The sequence below is a fragment of the Schistocerca gregaria genome, chromosome 4, assembly GCF_023897955.1.
Source record: "Schistocerca gregaria isolate iqSchGreg1 chromosome 4, iqSchGreg1.2, whole genome shotgun sequence".
NCBI lineage: Eukaryota > Metazoa > Arthropoda > Insecta > Orthoptera > Acrididae > Schistocerca > Schistocerca gregaria.
This window is the reverse complement of record NC_064923.1, coordinates 783,465,447-783,485,558: the sequence shown is the minus strand read 5'-3', so window position 1 is coordinate 783,485,558 and position 20,112 is coordinate 783,465,447. Positions and strand designations below refer to the sequence as shown.

The 20,112-nt window shown below is 44.7% G+C and overlaps 1 protein-coding gene across 1 annotated transcript in view; it reads right to left on the bottom strand.

Annotated features, from left to right (window-relative positions):
• LOC126267934 (epithelial discoidin domain-containing receptor 1-like) overlaps positions 1–20,112 on the bottom strand; it is a 439,627-nt gene that overhangs the window by 113,792 nt on the left and 305,723 nt on the right. The window contains exon 8 of the mRNA XM_049973245.1: positions 10,776–10,977. Coding sequence (XP_049829202.1) covers positions 10,776–10,977 — 202 coding nt within the window. The remainder of the gene's footprint in view (positions 1–10,775; positions 10,978–20,112) is intronic.

The window sequence follows — 20,112 nt, the reverse complement described above, 5'->3', positions numbered from 1 at the left end:
GGTGGAACAGATTGCGACGGCGTCTGAGATGACGTCGGTGTGATGGCTCTGTCCGCCGTGGTCGTCACAACTATGCGTTTGCTCGATTTACTCTTGATTAACCCAATCGCTGGTTCCCAAGCCTTGCTAAGATTGTAGCCACAGTCACGGTTTATGAGGTCGTCATTGGTGCGAATTTCGATGGCCTCTCTAACAACGCTGTCCCAGTATCTCGACGTCTGTAACAGAATCCTCGTCCGATCATACTCCATAGCGTGATTTTCCGACAAACAGTGTTCAGCGACCGCCGACTTGCTCGGATACATTAGTCGAGTGTGCCTCTGGTGTTCACGGCATCGATCCTCGACGGTACGCATCGTCTGACCAATATACGACTTGCCACATTGACACGCAATCTGGCACACGCCGGCCTTCCTCAAACCGAGGTCACCTTTGGCGCTCCCAACCAGTGCACGAGTTTTATTCGGAGGACAAAACACAGTTCTGACACGGTGTTTCTTCAGAATGCGGGCGATTTTCCCCGAGAGTGCGCCTGTGTATGGAATAAATGCAGTGCCTACCTCCTCCCGCGTGACTTCATCCATCTCAACAGGTTGTGCTGCAATGGTTGGGCGGAGAGCACGTTGGATCTGCCACTCTGAGTACCCATTCTTTCGAAACACAGTTCTCAGATGTTCCAATTCCTGGGGTAGACTCTCTGTGTAAGAGATAGTGCGCGCCCTATGTACTAGAGTTTGAAGTACCCCATTCCTCTGTGAAGGGTGGTGGCAGCTGTCTGCGTGCAAATACAGATCAGTGTGTGTTGTCTTTCGATACACCCCATGACCTAGGGATATTTTGATTATCAAATACGCCGGGAGAAACTCAAGAATCACATCATACACCTTTACGGGGAGGAGATGTATCGCAGCATGAAGAAATTTGAAAAGTTGCGCCACCGTAGATGTCGTTTGCTAAGTACTCTTGCCTTTCTAAAGAGATGTCGTTCCGAGAATGTTGTTCCAAATTTTGCTAAGGTTATGCGTCACATCGATTCTGCAGCAGCTAAGAGAATCAAGAAACGAGCCAGCCTCGCATTGGTACGTGAGAGAGTGCAATTCACCCGCCGGAGCCTTGAGTTTATCTCACAGGAATTACTCAAGTTACATTTGCAACTGGCTACTAAGTTCACTTCTTTTTCTTGGGATTGGATTGATGGTGTCACCTGGGTGTCAGCTGATTCCGCCCATAAGAAGGCTACGGGACGTCAAACAGCTAAGTTCTCACGTCTCCTTGACAAACCATCTCTGCAGGTTCCGTGCAAGACTGTCATCAATTTGAGTGGCATGGTGTTGAGTGATGATGCGGTCTCGGTTTTGCAGAAAGGTCTCAACTTCGCTCCCACCCCCAAGTTCACTCCGGTCGCAGAAATTGTTAGTGCTGTTGAACAGGTTGCAGCTCGACTTCCGTCAGAATCAGCCGAGGAAATACGTCGTGAAACTTGTCGTGCGTTGATGAAATCCAAGCCTATGAAGTCAAATATCAGCAGTAAAGAGAGGGCGGCCATTCGTGATCTGAGGGAACGCTCTGAAATTGTTGTCTTACCGGCTGACAAAGGCAATGCTACAGTTGTTGTCTCCCGTAAGGACTACACTGATAAGATGCAGAGCCTGCTAAATGACGATTCCTACCGCAAGATCAGCGTTGACCCTACAAAGAAGGTGGAGAACAAGACGAGGGTTCTTCTCAAGGACGCAGATTTACCGGAGGGTGACGCTAAGAAATTGTTACCCCAAGGTCCGGTACCACCTAGACTATATGGACTCCCGAAGGTTCACAAAGAGGGGTACCATTACGCCCCATTGTCAGCAACATCAGGGCACCTACATATTTGTTGGCCAAATACCTGACGGGAATATTAAGTCCTTATGTGGGTAAATGCCCTCATCACATCCATAATTCCGTGGATTTTGTTAAACGCCTTGATAGCTTCAGGTTGGATGAGTCAGATATCATGGTGAGTTTTGACGTCGTTTCCTTGTTTACGAGGGTACCCCTGCGAGAGTCGCTAGAGTTGATTGGTCAGAGGTTTGACGAGAATACCACTGAACTTTTTAGGCATGTCTTGACTTCCACGTATTTTCTTTTTAATGGAGAATACTACGAACAAACGGAGGGAGTTGCCATGGGTAGCCCACTCTCACCGGTGGTAGCGAATTTGTACATGGAGAACTTCGAGGAGGAAGCCCTGTCGTCATCCGAATGGAAACCTACTTGCTTTTTCCGTTACGTGGACGACACGTTCGTCATCTGGCCACATGGTATGGATAAACTCCTTGACTTCCTTACACATCTAAACTCCATATACCTCAACATCAAATTCACTATGGAGACTGAAAAGGAGGGTAAATTACCTTTCCTTGACGTCTTGGTCAGGAGAAGGGCTGACGGCACCCTAGGTCATGGGGTGTATTGAAAGACAACACACACTGATCTGTATTTGCACGCAGACAGCTGCCACCACCCTTCACAGAGGAATGGGGGTACTTACAACTCTAGTACATAGGGCGCACACTATCTCTGACACAGAGAATCTACCCCAGCAATTGGAACATCTGAGGACTGTGTTTCGAAAGAATGGGTACTCAGAGTGGCAGATCCAACGTGCTCTCCGCCCAACCACTGCATCACAACCTGTTGAGATGGATGAAGTCACGAGGGAGGAGGTAGGCACTGCATTTATTCCATACACAGGCGCACTCTCGGGGAAAATCGCCCGCATTCTGAAGAAACACCGGGTCGGAACTGTGTTTTGTCCTCCGAATAAAACTCGTGCACTGGTGGGGAGCGCCAAAGATGACCTCGGTTTGAGGAAGGCCGGCGTGTACCAGATTCCGTGTCAATGTGGCAAGTCGTATATTGGTCAGACGATGCGTACTGTCGAGGATCGGTGCCGTGAACACCAGAGGCACACTCGACTAATGTATCCGAGCAAGTCGGCGGTCGCTGAACACTGTTTGTCGGAAAATCACGCTATGGAGTATGATCGGACGAGGATTCTGTTACAGACGTCGAGATACTGGGACAGCGTTGTTAGAGAGGCCATCGAAATTCGCACCAATGACGACCTCATAAACCGTGACTGTGGCTACAATCTTAGCAAGGCTTGGGAACCAGCGATTGGGTTAATCAAGAGTAAATCGAGCAAACGCATAGTTGTGACGACCACGGCGGACAGAGCCATCACACCGACGTCATCTCAGACGCCGTCGCAATCTGTTCCACCGCGCGACAGCGGCGCGGGGCGAGGACGGCGGAGGGAGTGCGCCGCGGGCGGAGGGTATTTAAATCGGCCGCCGCCGCGACCGAACCCAGTTCCCCCTGAGCAGCCATAGCGTACGGATCTCCGTGCCGGCACGTTCACAGGAGCTCAGTCCGTCAGTTCACCTGATGATGGCGACATGTTTGATCGCCGAAATATTGTGCCCGTTGGACACTATAGACCGGCAGTACACCCGTGGATATTTTGATTATCAAATACGCCAGGAGAAACTCAAGAATCACATTTGTATATATTGTTTTTAATTTATAAGTTTCATGGTTATTTTCTTAGGATATTGGTATAGAAAGAACACAGTGGATTGTGTGCATGTTTGTAGGCACTAGGGTGTAAGAGAAAAGACTGGTGTGAAAAATTTGTATCTCTAAGTTGGTGTCCAAGAAATTGATGGTGGAACCCTCTAACACGATGTTGACCTTTATGTTAGTACGCCACTGGTTCTAATTTTCAAACAGCTTCTATAGTTGTCTAGTGGAAGCTTTCCACATATCGAAAAGTATCATAAAATACTCTACATGTGTTGCTAATGGTTTGCTCTTAATCAGGTCAGCGTCGAACTTGTCCATCGTCATTTCTGGTAGCATAGGGGATAAAGGTGACCCACTGAGGGAGACCATATGATAGCTTGTAATAGTTCCTTCGAAAACAGAAATAACTTTGATTTGGCAACAATCTGCCCTACAAAGTAAGAACAGTTATTCTTCTATGTTAATGTTGTGATTATACAATGGTAGCGACAAAATTTTTGTACAAACGTCCGCATAAGTTCTTCATTATAGGTTGAATACATTAAAAGAGACAAATCTGGAATTTATTGGAGCTTTAAAATCTTTTAACTTGTTTCCTAAATCTAAATTGTTCTTAATGCTATGTTTCCCTCTGAAGTACAGTATTTTCTTCATGATAGTATTTATCCTTCTTGCAATATTGTGCGCTGGTGGCTGTATTGCAGTTACTACTGGTAAAATTGGAATTCTAGATTGCGGAATCTGCGTAAGCCATGTAATTGGGGGCGCCCTTGGAGTCGTCTAGAGAAAACACTATCATATTCTGAGGCTGAAAACAGGAGCACTTACTAATTGCTTCTTATAATTGTTGATGGCTTAGTGGTGTAATTGTTGAAGACTGTGTAGTGTAACTGTTGATGACTAAATGGTATACACACACGGAAGGCCGGATAAAAATAAGAAGAAAGCTGCCTTGTGGATGACTTCAATCAGGATGAAGGACACTTGCAACAATAACTGAACAAGAAAATAATTTGCGGAAAATAGTAAAACTTGTCCAACGATTATATGAATTTAAAAATTAGTTGAAAGTTACAACGAAGACTATTGTGAAGTACAATCCTAGTAGGAATTATTGCCCTGTGTGCACTATGATTAGTATAATTATGTTCTAGTGATTCTTAGCGTTATGTAGGGGGTTGTGCTGCGTTCCTATATTCCTAACTTTGATTGTGCAAACTTCTCCAGTAGGACTTGTCAAGAGAGCTGGTGTCTTTCTTGAAGCATCTGCTGCTCAGGTTTTGCAGCCTCTCTGTGAGTCTCTCCCACGGATCAAATAAACCTAAGCCATACGTGCTGCCCTCCTTTGCAGACGTTCAGTATCTTATGTCAGTCTTATCACACAGCTGAGCAGTATTCCAGGATAGGTCTTACGAGTGTTTGGAAAGCATTTTTGCATTATGCTACCAATGAACTGAAGCCTTATGAACAAGCCTTACCTACGAATGAATCTATGTGTATCATGCCACTTCATATCCCTACAAAATGCTAGACGCAGATGCATCTGTGAGTTGACTAATTCCAACAGTGACTTATTAAAACTGTAGTTGTAAGGCGATACGGTTTTCCCAGTTCTGAAATGCAGAACTTTACGTTTACCATTTTAAGCAAGTTGCCAGTCCTTGGACAACTTTGAAATCTTACCGAGATCTGACTGAGTATCGGCAAATTTTTCTTTCATGCAGCGCTACAGTACAGATAACTGAATCACCTGCAAGTGTTTGTGATCACTGTTAATGTTGACTGGCAAGTCATTAATGTACGAGATGAACACCAAAGTCCCCAACACATTTTTCTGGAACATGGCTGAAGTTACTTCTACATCTGTTGATGGCTCTCCATGAAAGATAAAATAGTGCACACTGTCTACCAAGAAATAGTGCTGTCACAAATATCGCTTTGATGTGCCATTTGTTAGTACTCTTCTTCTGAAGTGCCTGTTCTGTCTTCAGTTTTCACTGCCACCTCGTTTTAGCCTTGTTTCATAAAATTCCGCCCGTATTTTGTTCTAGAATGTTTCGTTTATCATTCCACATATTGACTGATATTTGTTAATCTTATTTTCACGTCCTTGTCCATGTGCCAGCTTATGTCGCATCCTAAGCAGTTAAATAGAGTAGCACTTCAACCCCTTGGTGAGGAAGGTTCCTATGTCTCAGTGAACCACTGATGTAGCTGGCGGTAGTGGCGCTCCTGGATGGTCCATCCATTCCAGACTGATTTGCTGGTGAGAGACCAGAGAGAGAGTAATCCGCTTAGAGGGGCCCCCTTATGGGAGCATGTGGCTGGAAACGGTATAGGCCCTAAGTGATGTCTCATATTGCTTCCACTTACTTGTGTCAGACAGCTTCTGTTTTATTACCTCTCTGCCTTCTTGAGCATCCCTTGCTTTTTCGACCCCGACGGTATTAGGCTGCGAGTCCCTTGGGTGTCTTCCATTTTCACTCTCTATTAAAGAAGATGTCAACGGGTCTGACGGCGGAAAAGGGTGTTATACATCATTCCGACGGTAGAAGAGGCGCAAGAAATCGCTTCACGGCAAGCAGAGCCAGAAGCCTGGGAGTGGTGGTGTGCTAGGAATGATAATTCGAAATATTACTCAGTGACTTGGAAGCTGTAAGGTGGTCGTCCCACGGCAAGCTTAACCTGGACAGCGCTCGTGATGTGGCCGGGGAATGTTATACGCATTGGCTCTGTTCACAATTCACAGGCTTCGAAGAAAAAGATGGATCACAAAGACAACCTAGGCTCTGGGACTGTACACTCTAAGATAAAAAAAGGCAAAGGTACAACAGGAATGAGACAGCCGAAGGGAACAGAAATCGGTAGATGTGATGTACATGTGCAGACAAAAAATAAAAAAGAACAAAGTTTTAGCTAAATTGTATGATTTATCAAAGGGAAACAGCTCCAAGTGCACCTCTGGCCCTTATGCAAGTAGTTATTTGGCTTGGCATTCATTGAGAGAGTTGATGATTATCCTCCTGAGAGATATCGTAACGAATTCTGTCCAACTGACGCGTTAGATCGTCAAACTCACTAGCTGGTTGGTGTACGCTGCCCATAATGCTCCAAATGTTTTCAGTTGGAGCGACACCTGGGTACCTTGTTGGCCAGCACAGGGTTTGGGGCAAGCACGAAGACATGCGTTGTAGGCGGGTCGGAATAATTTTGCTGAAAGGTAAGCGTAGGATGGCTCGCCATGGAGAGCAACAAAACGGGCGTAGAATATTGTGGGCGTATCGCTGTGCTGAAAGGATGACGATCAAAGGAGACCTGCTCTGAAAAGGAATGTCACCTCAGGCCATCACTCCTTGGTTTTGCGCTGCGAGGCAGACGAGAGTCAGGTTGGTATCCCACCACTGTCCGGCGCATCTCCAGACACGTTTCCGTTGGTCATCGGGGCTCAGTTCGAAGAGGGACTCATCACCAAAGAAAATTATACTCCAGCCTACGACATTCCAGGCCTCATGTGCCCGATGCCACTGCAGACGGGCTTGTTGGTGTACAGAGGCCAATGACAGCCGGCGCTGTGAGGTCAGTCCCCCTTCTGTGAGTCCCCTGCTATTGGTCCTTGTGGACGCTGGAGCACCGGTTGCACGCCGGATAGATGAAAGGGCTGAATCCGGTGCTCTGAGTGCCTCTCTGGCGACTGCTCGGTCATCGCGTTCTGTCGTCTCTCGCTTCCCTCTTGACGCTGTGTTCTGCCATCCTTCACTCACTCCTGCCAACACAGTCGAATAGTGGCGTTCCTCCCATACAGGTGTCCAGCGGTTCGCCGATTACTCCAGCAGGGTTCTTTGTGCCCAACTATACATCCTCTCTGAAATGATGACATCTGCGTATACTGCTCATGTACCTGCCTGCGAGGCATAGTTGCTGTCGAACTAAGTTCACGGAATAAAATTCGCAAAGACTTTATGCCCTTGCCAGTTTACTATCCTTGTCAGCTGTGCGGTGAAATTGCGCTGCAGCGTGTAATGGGTCATACTTGTCTAGCATTACTTTTCCTCAACAGTAGTTACCGATACCTGTACTATTTTTCGAATTTTGGACACACCAATATTATATCAGTTGCTGTTCTGAAAACTTTTATCTAATTTTACACACATTGCGTTATATTTTAAAGTAAAATTTATGGAAATGAATTACTTGACAAAATATTTTAGTTTCGGTGTTATAATCCGTAACTACTAGTTCCGAATGTACTGTAAAAATTATCTTTTTAGAAGCATTTGAAGTCACGAATTATTTCCACACTTATAATTTCTATTATTAATTACGCAATCCTGTACTGTTTACTATGTTTATTTGTGGATTTATTTATGAAATAATAAACGAAATTAATAATGTAACTAAAATTAGTATGGGGACTCATTTGCTAAGAAAAATTGCAAACCCTTTGGAATATTGCTATTTCCGCAGAGTGTGAGATTCGTAAGTTTGCAAAAAAAAAAAAAAAAAAAAAAAAAAAAAGGCTCTAAGCACTATGGGACTTAACATCTGTGGTAACCAGCCCCTAGAACTTAGAATTACTTAAACCTAACTAACCTAAGGACATCACACACATCCATGCCCGAGGCAGGATTTGAACCGTAGAAGTTGCGCGGTTCCGGGCTGAGCGCCTAGAACCGCGAGACCACCGCGGCCGGCACCTAATGTTAGATTTTAATCTTCAAGAATCAAACTTATAGACAAGGAGAACTGCAGCCATCTAAATATGACAAGCTAAGAAAACTTGAAAGTTTTATTGTAATCTTCGCTCCTCTCAAATCTCCATAAAAGACCTTGCTTATTAATTACTTGGACTGGGCCTGGGTCGATATCTATTTTTTACTAATTTGCAAAACACCTTCGTCGAGTGTTTTTTAATTATTTTTATTTTTTTGTCTTACAGTGCATTTTCATGAATAAGTTTTGGCGTGGGAGATGCTTTCCGGCAGTCAAGAAATACTGAAAATATTTGAAAGGCCTGATCAGAGGCTTTCAGGATGTCTCGCTTGAAAAGCAAGACTGGAGTCTCCAAAAGTTTCCCCAAGCAAAATTCCCTGATGTTTCCCTGGTTTCCAGACAAGTCTTAGCATTTTTCCCTGCCAAATTTTGAGATCCCAAGGGTAACTTGAGACGTAAGTTGACAAACTGTCCTTGCAGCTACGGTACAAGAAACAATAGTTCAAACGAAGAAATACCTCAAAAAAATTACTTTTGAATACATTATGGGAGTAGCAGTGATCAATGTGTTGCAAATATTTACTATTAAAAACAGTCTTGATCACGATTTATTTATCAAGGTGATCGGTTTCGACCACTGCTGTGGTCATCTTCACTGTTGGAGAATCATTACTCTCCAACAGTAAGAGGTTCCTACTCAATGGTCTGAAGATGACTACAGCAGTGGTCGAAACCGATCACCTTGATAAATAAATCGTGATCAAGACTGTTTCTAATAGAAAAAAAACTAATGAAAACTCGTAACAAGCAGGTGGAGTTTCCTGATGTGATCAAAACTATTAAGCTGTAACATCAACATCTTTATAATGAACCGTTTCTAGATGGAGAAAGCAAGCGAAGTGGTATGTGTCTTTCATTAAGACCACTGATGTTATTTTGTTTCAATAAAACGAAACACATTTGGTGACAAAAATAGGTACTTGGTAGGAGTCGCAAGACGGATTTAAAATACATGCATTGATTTTAGAAGTAACCTCAGAAAAAACTACTCTTTTCTCTTCTTTCTCTTGAAGGAAGTGTATAAGATGGGGAAGAACTGTGTAAACCAACACTATAGGTGACTGCCAATACAATGTTGTTTCTACTACGTTTGTTATTGGCAGTTATTACCCACTGTGTTACATCTATTATTTTACAGTGTTATGTGATTTTTCTTTAGAGAAATAAATGAGCACGTAAAGTACAAATTGCCACTATTTTCGTCTTCTTATCGTCCATATTCTCTAGCATATAAACTACTTTTGAAGTGCCAAAGTGTACCAGAACAAATAAAATGTCTTTAAAACGGCACACTGTGCAACGTACTTGCGGTGAGACCGTCGCAGTTCCTGAACTCCGACACCCATGGCCTCTAGCCTGCTGAGGAGCACCGCAATTTCGATGTAAGGATAAACCATCAAAATCCACTGCATTACGTCACGCACAAACAGACCCGTCCTGCGGGCAGATCGCTGAGGCTACATCCGACGACCAGGGACTGCACATTAGTGGGAACTGAATGGTTTCAGATCCATTAGAGGCCTGATCCAATGCAGGTACCCGCAGAAACGGCCTGCGGTTTTGGCCTGTCATCGAAATCCACTCGTGTGGCCCCCTATTCGCGAGCCAGAGACAGCATGTTGATGAAATGAGACCACGGTGATCAATCCATGCAACAGACAACTTGTTGAAATACTCTGTGAATCAATAATAGTGAGAATAGGCAGCAACTCAACTTAGAGATGATTGCTGAGTCACAGACAGACACGTACAGAAGACATCACACTGTCGCAACTAAATTTTCAGCCAAAGCCTTTGTCAGATGACGAGAGCACACACACTTCCACACAATCACTCACACACAACTCACGCACACATGACCGCCGTCTCTGACTGCTGTGTCTACAGCCTCTGAGAACCAAATCCAAACAAACCACTCCTCAAGCCTCCCTGCCTCCCGTCGACAACTGCTAGGCTAGTGGCGAGGAGTGGTGGCAGCACTGACTGCAAGCTGTGGGGAGTAGTAAGAAGGGAAGGAGCAGCAGGAACGAGGCAGTAGGGAGCTTCACTCAGCCGGCGACGAGGCGTGACACCTCAGTAAACACGAACTGAGACAAAAACGAGAATTTTCCAGTACTTTTTTTCAATTTTCCCTGATGTCCCCGGACTATCCTGACGATATGAAATTCCCTGAACATTTTCTGATTTCCAGAACCTGTGGCAACCCCAGTGACTAACATTTTGGGAATAAATGCTGGTTGGGCTGGAGGGGTTTATTCTGTTTGAGATGAGTCAAAGTTGTAAGATCCTATAACAGACTGATGTTACAGCTCTTGGAGTGCCATATCGTGGATCGCTCCTGCTACCCTTCTCGTAGACGGGTGGGTTCGGTTTCTCGCAGTCGCAGGATACCAGCACTGATCTGTACCACCTGAGTGGCTGCAGCAGGGCGCACTCACCCGAGTCAAGCGAGACTTCGCTGAGCAGCATCCACTGGTCGGCGAAGCGCAGGTGCAGCCGCAGGAAGCGCGCCACGCGCTGCTGCAGCGAGATGCTGACGTTGACGGCCGGCTCGCCGGGTGGGGGGGCGACGCGCCGGGTCAGCGCAACCTGGTAGTGGCGCCCGTCCAGGCTCAGGTACACCGACACCTCGGAGAACACCTGCACACAGACACACAGCTGGCTCACGCCTTGGAGAGCAGCTGCGGCGGCACACAGCGGGCTCACACCTTGCAGAACACCTACACAACCACACAGCAGGCTCACGCCTTGGAGAACACCTGCAAGGCCACACAGAAGGCTCACACCTTGGAGATCACATGCATAGGCACTCAATGGGCTCACAAATTGGAGAAAACCTGCAAGGGTACACAGCACTCTCACACCTTGGACAACCCCTGCACAGGTACACAGTGGGCTCACGTCTTGGAGAACACCTGTACAGGCACACAGCTGGCTCACTGGAGTGGCGCCTCGTTTTGCACATAGAGAAACGTTCATCTCTTATTGCACTGTGTTAAACAAAGCGGGTTTCGCTACCGACTGCCTTGCTCCTAAACAGGCCACAAGCAGACTATGTATATGGAAATGATACTTATGGAATATTTCACTAGTACTTGTAGCAACATAGACATATTAAACACTGAGACACACAGTGATGCAGTTCGATAATAATATTTGTTCCACATTTCTTTGTGAGTTGGTTTTCGGCTTTCTAGACCACCGCCAGAGAGCTTAAGACTAAACAAAGTATTCACACCACACAAGCAAGAGATCCTAGTTGTTCAAATATTACTTTTTCCAGAGATATATTGAAAGGAGTCTACTGGGGTACACTTGTATGTGGCACCCGAATATGTTAATAATACTAAGGTAAACTAAAATGAAATTATTATATTATGAACGATGTATGTCTCTGATAGGCTTTAAGAAGTGCACCGCTGACTGTGCGGGACAGCAGAACTGAAGACACTACTGCTTCTGGCCTGTTTGTAGTGTTCGAGTAAAACAGCGTCTGGCGCACAGTAGTGGGTAGCTGTCTGTGAGCGAAAGAGGATGGAGTAGGCAATTTTTGTGGTGTACTCTGTGAAGCCAACAAATGTTAGATTTTAATGTAGAAAGTACGAGTACATGCATTGTTTAAGATATGAATGTGGAAGCAAGGTGTTGTTGTTGTGGTCCTCAGTCCTGAGACTGCTTTGATGGAGCTCTCTATGCTACTCTATCCTGTGCAAGCTTCTTCATCTCCCGCTACCTACTGCAGCCTACATCCTTCTGAATCTGCTTAGTGTATTCATCTCTTGGTCTCCCTCTACGATTTTTACCCTCCACGCTGCCCTCCAATACTAAATTTGTGATCCCCTGATGCCTCAGAACATGTCCTACCAACCGATCCCTTCTTCTAGTCAAGTTGTGCCAAAACTTCTCTTCTTCCCAATCCTATTCAATACTTCCTCATTAGTTATGTGAACTACCCACCTAATCTTCAGCATTCTTCTGTAGCACCACATTTCGAAAGCTTCTATTCTCTTCTTGTCCAAACTATTTATCGTCCCTGTTTCACTTCCATACATAGCTACACCCCATGCAAGTACTTTCAGAAACGGCTTCCTGACATTTAAATCAATAGTCGATGTTAACAAATTTTTCTTTTTCAGAAACGCTTTCCTTGCCATTGCCAGTCTACATTTTATACCCTCTCTACTTCAACGATCATCCCTTGTTTTGCTCCCCAAATAGCAAAACTCCTTTACTACTTTAAGTGTCTCATTTCCTAATCTAATTCCCTCAGCATCACCCGACTTAATTCGACTACATTCCATTATCCTCATTTTCCATTTGTTGATGTTCATCTTATATCCTCCTTTCAAGACACTGTCCATTCCGTTCAATTGCTCTTCCAAGCAAGGTAAACATGTTAAATATTTATGACTCTCGTTTTGCCACCGCATTAGTGTAGATGAGTTGCCGATAATTTGTAATTCTTGAGTAAACCCAGATTGGACGTCAACTGATCTGATGTAAAGGCTAGTTAGGTATTTCCCATTTGTAACGTGTCTAAGATTTTTTATCACAGGTATATGTAATTTGATGACTTGTATTTATGATTTTTTTAGTGAGGTTAGATAATACTTGATGTACAAATCTCATTGTTTGTGAATCAATTAGTGTAAAGAATGCAATTGTTTTGAGTAATGTAATTTCAATTGTCAGACATTTTGAGAAGCCAAACTTAACTTGAAATACAATTTCAGTAAGAAGTCAGTCTTAGTAATTCACCACAATCAGTACCGCCTCCCTGTCCAGGTCATACGGTTTTCAAAGACGTTGTATATTTGTTAAATGTTTTCATTTACCATCCAAAAGAATTTAATGTAGATTTCAAAGTATTATGACCAGAACTGCACACCGCTGAACCTGTAGCTGGTATACTTTTTTTAAATGAAAGACCAGAATGTATCGCGTTCCATCGTTGCTGCTTTAGAGATAAGACAAATTAATTTGCTTGTTATGTACACAGGGACCAAAGTTACCAGTTTTGAACAGGGCCAGAGGATTCTGTGCCTAAGGGGCTGGATGTATTTCTCAGTGACTGTATTTCTTTATTACTTTTGGGAGCTGCATTGCCCAATCAGTCCGTATAAAGTGTTTACTAACAACAGCACTGAGTAAGTACACCACTTGCAGTTACAACACAATACACGATACCTCGAGTTTTGTATGCATCCGCAATTCAGGCATTCATTCAATGTAATCAAGAAGTTATTATTTAAAGAACGTTACAATATGGCAATTTAAAGGTTATGCAACCCCTAAACTCAATGATTGTCTGACCAAACCAAATCGTACTACAGTTGGTCTACTCTTTTGGCCTTTACAGGTAGTGGGCAGAAACAGTGAAACACAACGCATCACCAAGCCTAATACGATGTAGGAAAACCGGTGGTATTCAAAACAGCTTGCAGTAGTGCTCAGTAATGTTGAGATATGTTGACTGCAGTCTCCAGGGAAGAAGCAACAAGTCATTCTGGATGATGCGAGCTGTGGAAACAAGGGCCCCGACGTCTGGGAAAGCAGCATCAGCACTGGAGAACAAACACGGTACCATGGGATGGCCGTGATCAGCCAAAATCGTCACATAATCCTTGACAGTAATACGAACTTGCAGGGCAGCTATGGGGCTCATGGTACACCACGACATGGCTGCCCAAATCATCGCTCAGCCACCGCCAAGTTTCACCCTTCGGACGTAAACTTGGCCAGAAGTCGGAAACAGCGTGAAGCAAGTCTCATCCGACCGACTAACGTTCTTCCATTACCCCAAACTGCAGGTTTAATATATTGATCACCACTTTTCTCTGTTCTGGACATTTGCATCTCTGACTTGTAGGAAAGAAATTGGAAATTGGTGGTCTTATGGGACCAAACTGCTGAGGTCATCGGTCCCTAAGCTTACACACTACTTAATCTAACTTAAAATAGTTTACGCTAAGGACAACACGCACACCCATGCCCGAGGGAAGACTCGAAACTCAGACGAGGGCAGCCGCGTGAACCGTGACAACTCGCCCTAGACCGCTTGGCTACCTCGCGCGGCTCACTTGTAGTTTTGCATTTCCAGCTCGTCCTGCAATTCCCAGGTTGTAGAGCACCATTGTGACGTTTTGGAGCTGAGAGGCTTCGCAAATGCGACGTTCATTTTCGCAGCAACTTTTTCAACTGTCCTCTTATTTATCGTCACAATCCTCTTCAAAAACCGTCTATCGAGATCATTCTCTACACACACTTTTCGGGTTTCCCTGTACGCGGTACACATCTTCAATACAGTGCCTCTTCAAACATTCAAGCTTCAGCTGCCTTTGTTACGCAAGCATCAACCAAACGACAACTAACAATTTGTCGACATTGCAATTCACTTCGCTCCGACCTCATTCACTTACAACTTCTCATAACACTGTTCTCACCACGAATGACATTTGCAAAGTACTGAGGACAGTGCAGAGCCGCCATGTGTGGTCACGTAGGACATAACAACCTGCAGGCTTTGCTAGCATCTGCGTTTATGTTGTAGTACGCATTTCTGCCCGTGTTTCCGTATTTTTGACAGAACCCTGCATATTCATAGACTTTTAATATTTGCATACAATGTAAAACATTTATTTGTACATACCTTGGTTGTGTTTATTTCAGTATCTTATGCAAGTTTATCATTTTGTGTATGGCTTACACACTGTAACTAATATCTGTATAACGTGTCTTGTAGAATGTGTTTAGGTCAGTGAATCACTGCGTTTAGTGATCTGTAGTCACATCTTCAGAGCCTAAAACATTCACTACGTCATTACATCATATTTTTTCATCTGTACCCATGTCAGTTTTAAGTACTGCAAATTGTGCTTTCCGTATGCTCGTAGATGCATAATCTTAAAATGGGAAATAGCAGTATTTTTACAGTTGGAAACTGTAGCTGATGTGGTGTGTACTGTCTGTTAAGTCTTAAATTCTCTGACTAGGAAGACGAAAGTCGGTTCTGAACAAAATACAAAATAAACATTGTTGTCCAACTTTCATACTGTGTGTTTCAGTGTTTAAAATAATGAAAACCCAGGTATGCCGTCACAATGCATCATCCAAGATACTTAAACGTGAGACAATGAAAATATCTACAAGCAGATGTATCGAACTGCAGAAAATATTATGAGCACGTAGTTGTGACCTACATCAACTGGTGGGCGTAAAAAAAATTATAATCAATGGCTCAGCGGCATTATATAAATGGCAGCACGGCAGAGGAGTGTCCGTGCCAACACCTGACAAAGAAAGCTTAGACCCAAAAGGTCACCGATATTGGTTCAAATGGCTCTGAGCACTATGAGACTTAACATCTGTGGTCATCAGTCCCCTAGAACTTAGAACTACGTAAGCCTAACTAACCAAAGGACATCACACACATACATGCCCGAGGCAGGATTCGAACCTGCGACCGTAGCAGTCGCACCGTTCCGGACTGAGCGCCTAGAACCGCGAGACCACCGCGGCCGGCCCGATATTGGTCATCTGTTGCACGACTGCAGCGAATGTTGCTCTTGTACAATGCGCTTCTGAAGCGTTTTCGAGAAATCGTCGTCCGAAGTTTTACAACTTTGTTGCGAAGTTTTACAACTTTGTTGACTGTCATTTTCGAGAAATCGTCGTCCGAAGTTTTACAACTTTTGTTGACTGTCATACCACTCTAACTTCGCAACTGAGGTCTATCCATAGTGCATTCGACACTGTAATTTTTTCTTTTCTTTTTTTATTTAATTTTATGTCACTCTCGCATCGCTACATAATCACGTTTCTTCTGAACAAAACAATAACAGCGATAATAATAATAATGATAGTCATAGTGGTACAGTCCTGGCGAGTTATATCCGACGTTTCAGGGGCGACAAAAAATTTTCCCGTTTTAAGTCGTTGCTGCAGTGTATTTGCAACAAAATAAGACTCCCATGTGGGTATAAAAAGCACCGAAATTCAATATTTTAGTCCAGCATTCGAACGGAGACGTTTCGATTGCTCTTACACAATAATGAATCATGATGACACTGAACACTTGGTTATCGTTACTCTGATATGCGTATCGTGCTGGAGACACACCGGACGATACCACGTTGAATAATGTGCATTTTTCTACGGTACATACATACATATCGATAAAACTATTTTAATTTTATCATGTTCCCGTTTCATATCTCCATTATACCTCACCACAGTACTATAAGTAGTGTTCATTCTCGATTAAACATGAATCGTCGTAGCGATGCAAGTGTTTGGGGGAAGTTTAGGAAAAACAGATGCTGATCCCAGAATCCGCAGATTTGTGTTTTGCCGTCATTGCCGGCAGCGGTAAAGTTGCTGCCCGATTGTGGCGCTGCCACACGGAACTCAACAGGCTCGTAAAAATTCGAACGTCTCGAAAAAGGTTGGGATCCATGTCATACTAAAGTGGTATCTCTAGCAGCAAAGTGTATACAGGAACCGCACAGTGTGAGCGAAGTCGGTGAACTGGAGGAGATTTGCTACCAGTGTCAGTGAAAATGTTGAACGCTAAGCCATGTATACACTGGCGTATACATCTGTAATACCGAGATTTTTGTTCCAAAACCTTAAATGCGTACATTTTCCCTTACGATCTGCGCCCATCCTGTCCGCTTCTCCCCCACCCTCTCTTACCTTGGTCTCACCATCGACCATCGCCTCACACGGATCCCTTATCTCCGCTCTATCCAATCCAAAGCCCACAACCGCCTCCGTCTCCTCAACCTCCTCCCAGGCCGGATATGGAGGTTGACCTCCTCTACCATCCTCCAGACCTACAAATCCGTGGTCCGTGCCATCCTCTATTATGGCACTCCTGCCTGGTTATTCACCACGTCCCTCCAGTCCCATGCACTCTGCCTCATCTTCCCTATCCACGTCCCATCCTGCAGATTCCTTTCCCCATCTGCTCCTTTTCCTCAAACATATCCATGTCCTCTACACCTCCCACCAACTTGATCCCCCTCATCCCCTGGTTGCTCCTCTCCTCTCCCATCCCCACCCACTGCACTGCCTCCACCGTTGTGTCCCCCCTACCTGCCACTTCCACACCATCTCCTTTCCCATGGTGGATTCTGTCAACACCCCAGATGATGCCCTCTCTCCCTCCATTTATCTCTCCTGTCAACTCTGATCTGAACCTCCTCCTCCTTCCCTCCCTCTGTCCTTTTCCTGGGCTCCTTCACCCCCACCCCACCTTCCGTCTCGTATTTTCCCCCCGTATCCTCTCTCCATTCTCTCGCCTGAGTCCTTTTTCTTTCGCCTCTGCTGCCTTCCCCACTCCTTCTCGCATCCGCCTTGCCCCCCTCCCCTTTCCTGTGCCCATCCATCAGCTGCCCCCTTTTTTGCTTTCCCCCTTTTTTTCCCCTCATCCATCTGGGTTCTTCCGCTCCCCCTCCCCATCTGCCTTAGGCTGTGGTGTGTTACTTTCGTATCTAATTGCTGGTGCAGTGTTCGAGCGTTCAGTGTTGTGCAGAACCTTTTTAAAGTGTTGCAAACAGAAACCATACTGTCGCTGTTTTTTTTTAAATTGTGCCAGTCTACTTACTGTGTGCCTTCTGGGCATTGTAAACCCCATGTTTTTTCTGTTTTATCTTCCACAACTTTCCACCATTTTATTGTTTTTAACGACGTCAGCGTTTTATTCCCCTTTTATATTGTTTGTTATTTTTCATTATGTTTTTTCAATTTTTTATCGGCTGTGGAGCGGCGTAATAAGCTGTTGTAACCCCACCCTCCTCTCTGGGGGGGGGGGGAGGGGCGGAATCTAAATTCAATAAAGAAAAAAAAAAACATTCGTACGTTATTAGTGTACCATTTTGCAGTAGCGTATGTTGGTTGTCGGTGTTAACTGAGTTGTTTGACTCTTTAAGAAGTATCTTTTATCATGGATTGAGTGGTATTCCTTATCACTTCGGCACTTTATCGAAGCACATGCTCTGACAATTCTCTCTCGTATATCGTGTAAACAGTAAATATTCGCCGAATACGGTGTACCCATCTAACGTGCCATTGACATGCAAACACCATTAGACGGTTTCGCAATACAACACTAATAGGAACGGTAAGACTAGTATCGTCGAATCACGCCAAAGTGAATGACGTATTCCTTGGAAGAACAAGTCGATCTGCTTCACATTTACGGAGAATGACAAAGAAATTCAGTGAGAGCTGGAGAGAGACTTACACACTGAAAGATATCCTGAACGTCCTCACCCTAAACGTCGTACATTTAAATATGTGTGTGACACATTGAGAACAACAGGATCTTTAACGCATCGGAAACATATCCGGAAAAGGAATCGGAAATTGGTACTCTTGACACTGTGGTTCAATATCCTTGTGTTAGTTCGCGTCAAATCGATAGGGAATCTGGCATGAGCCAGAGTAGAGTTGTTCATGTTCTGCATTGCCATAAATATCATCCTTACCACATCAGTCTACATCAAGAATTAACTGGTATGTTAATGCGTTAAGGATTGTATGCGTCGCATTGAATCTGCCGATGGGCTCAACTTCAGATTCGGAGGGATGACACATTTACTGATGGGGCTACATTCACGAACCACAGAAATGTTAATTTGCATAACATGCATTATTGAGCAACTGAAAATCCATGTTGGCTGTGGCAAGTTTCACACCAATTATAGGCACCTATTTCACCTCTAAAGGAGACCGCATATAGGACGCCTGTGTGACCTGTTCTTGAGTACTGCTTGAGTGTTTTGGATCGGCACCAGATCGGAAGTAACTCAGAGGCAGGCTGCTAGATTTGTTACCAGCAAGTTTGAAAAACAGGTAAGTGTTACGGAGATGCTTCAGGAACTCAAATGGGAATTGCTGGAGGAAAGGTGGCGTCCTTTTCCAGAAAAACTATTGAGAAAACGTAGGGAACCGGCATCTGAAACTGACTGTCAAACGGTTCTGCTGCCGCCAACAAACATCGAGCGTAAGGACGACTAAGATACGAGGAATTAGGGCTCACACGTTGGCATACAGACAGGCGTTTTCCCCTTGTCCTACTGCGAGTGGGACATGAGGGGAAATTACAAGTAGTGGTACAGCGTACCCTCCGCCACGCACCATACGATGCTTGCGAAGCATCTATGTAGTGTAAATGTACATGTAAGAAAGGTAACTATATAGCCTGGAGAATATATACCACATTTGTATTTTTTTGTTTGCAAGTAATTTCGATTACGCAACACAGTTAGTGAAGGCCCAGTAAATAATTAGGTGGAGCTGTTTCGGTCCGTTTCACGCACCCAGTCTGAGTGTAATCCGTTGCAGCCTGGGGTGGGACGCTGCGTGGGCGATGCCGCCCCCGCACAGCGCAGGCCGCTCCCAGCTGATTTTCGTCACGGCGCGCCCTTGTGTGCAGTTCCGGACGGGCCCTCTGGCGGAAGGCGTACTTAAGTTGCTGCAAAGTCCCCCGTCCGCCGATCGATAAACGACTCAGTGGCACTTCTTCGTCGCCAGAGGTAACAATTTCCTTTATGGCGCCCTCGCTGTTTCATTTATGCGATCGCTTCAGTCCTTTGCGGTCTTGTGCACTGCCGAAAATCATTTGCATACGTAATTGAGAAGGCGTATCGTACTTAGATTGAAAAGTTTCACAGTTGCTGAGGAAGACGTCTAGCGTTTTCTCAGAAAATTACGTAACTAAAGTTGTAACATACCACACTTCCCCTGACGGCAACACAAGTCATCCCGTTT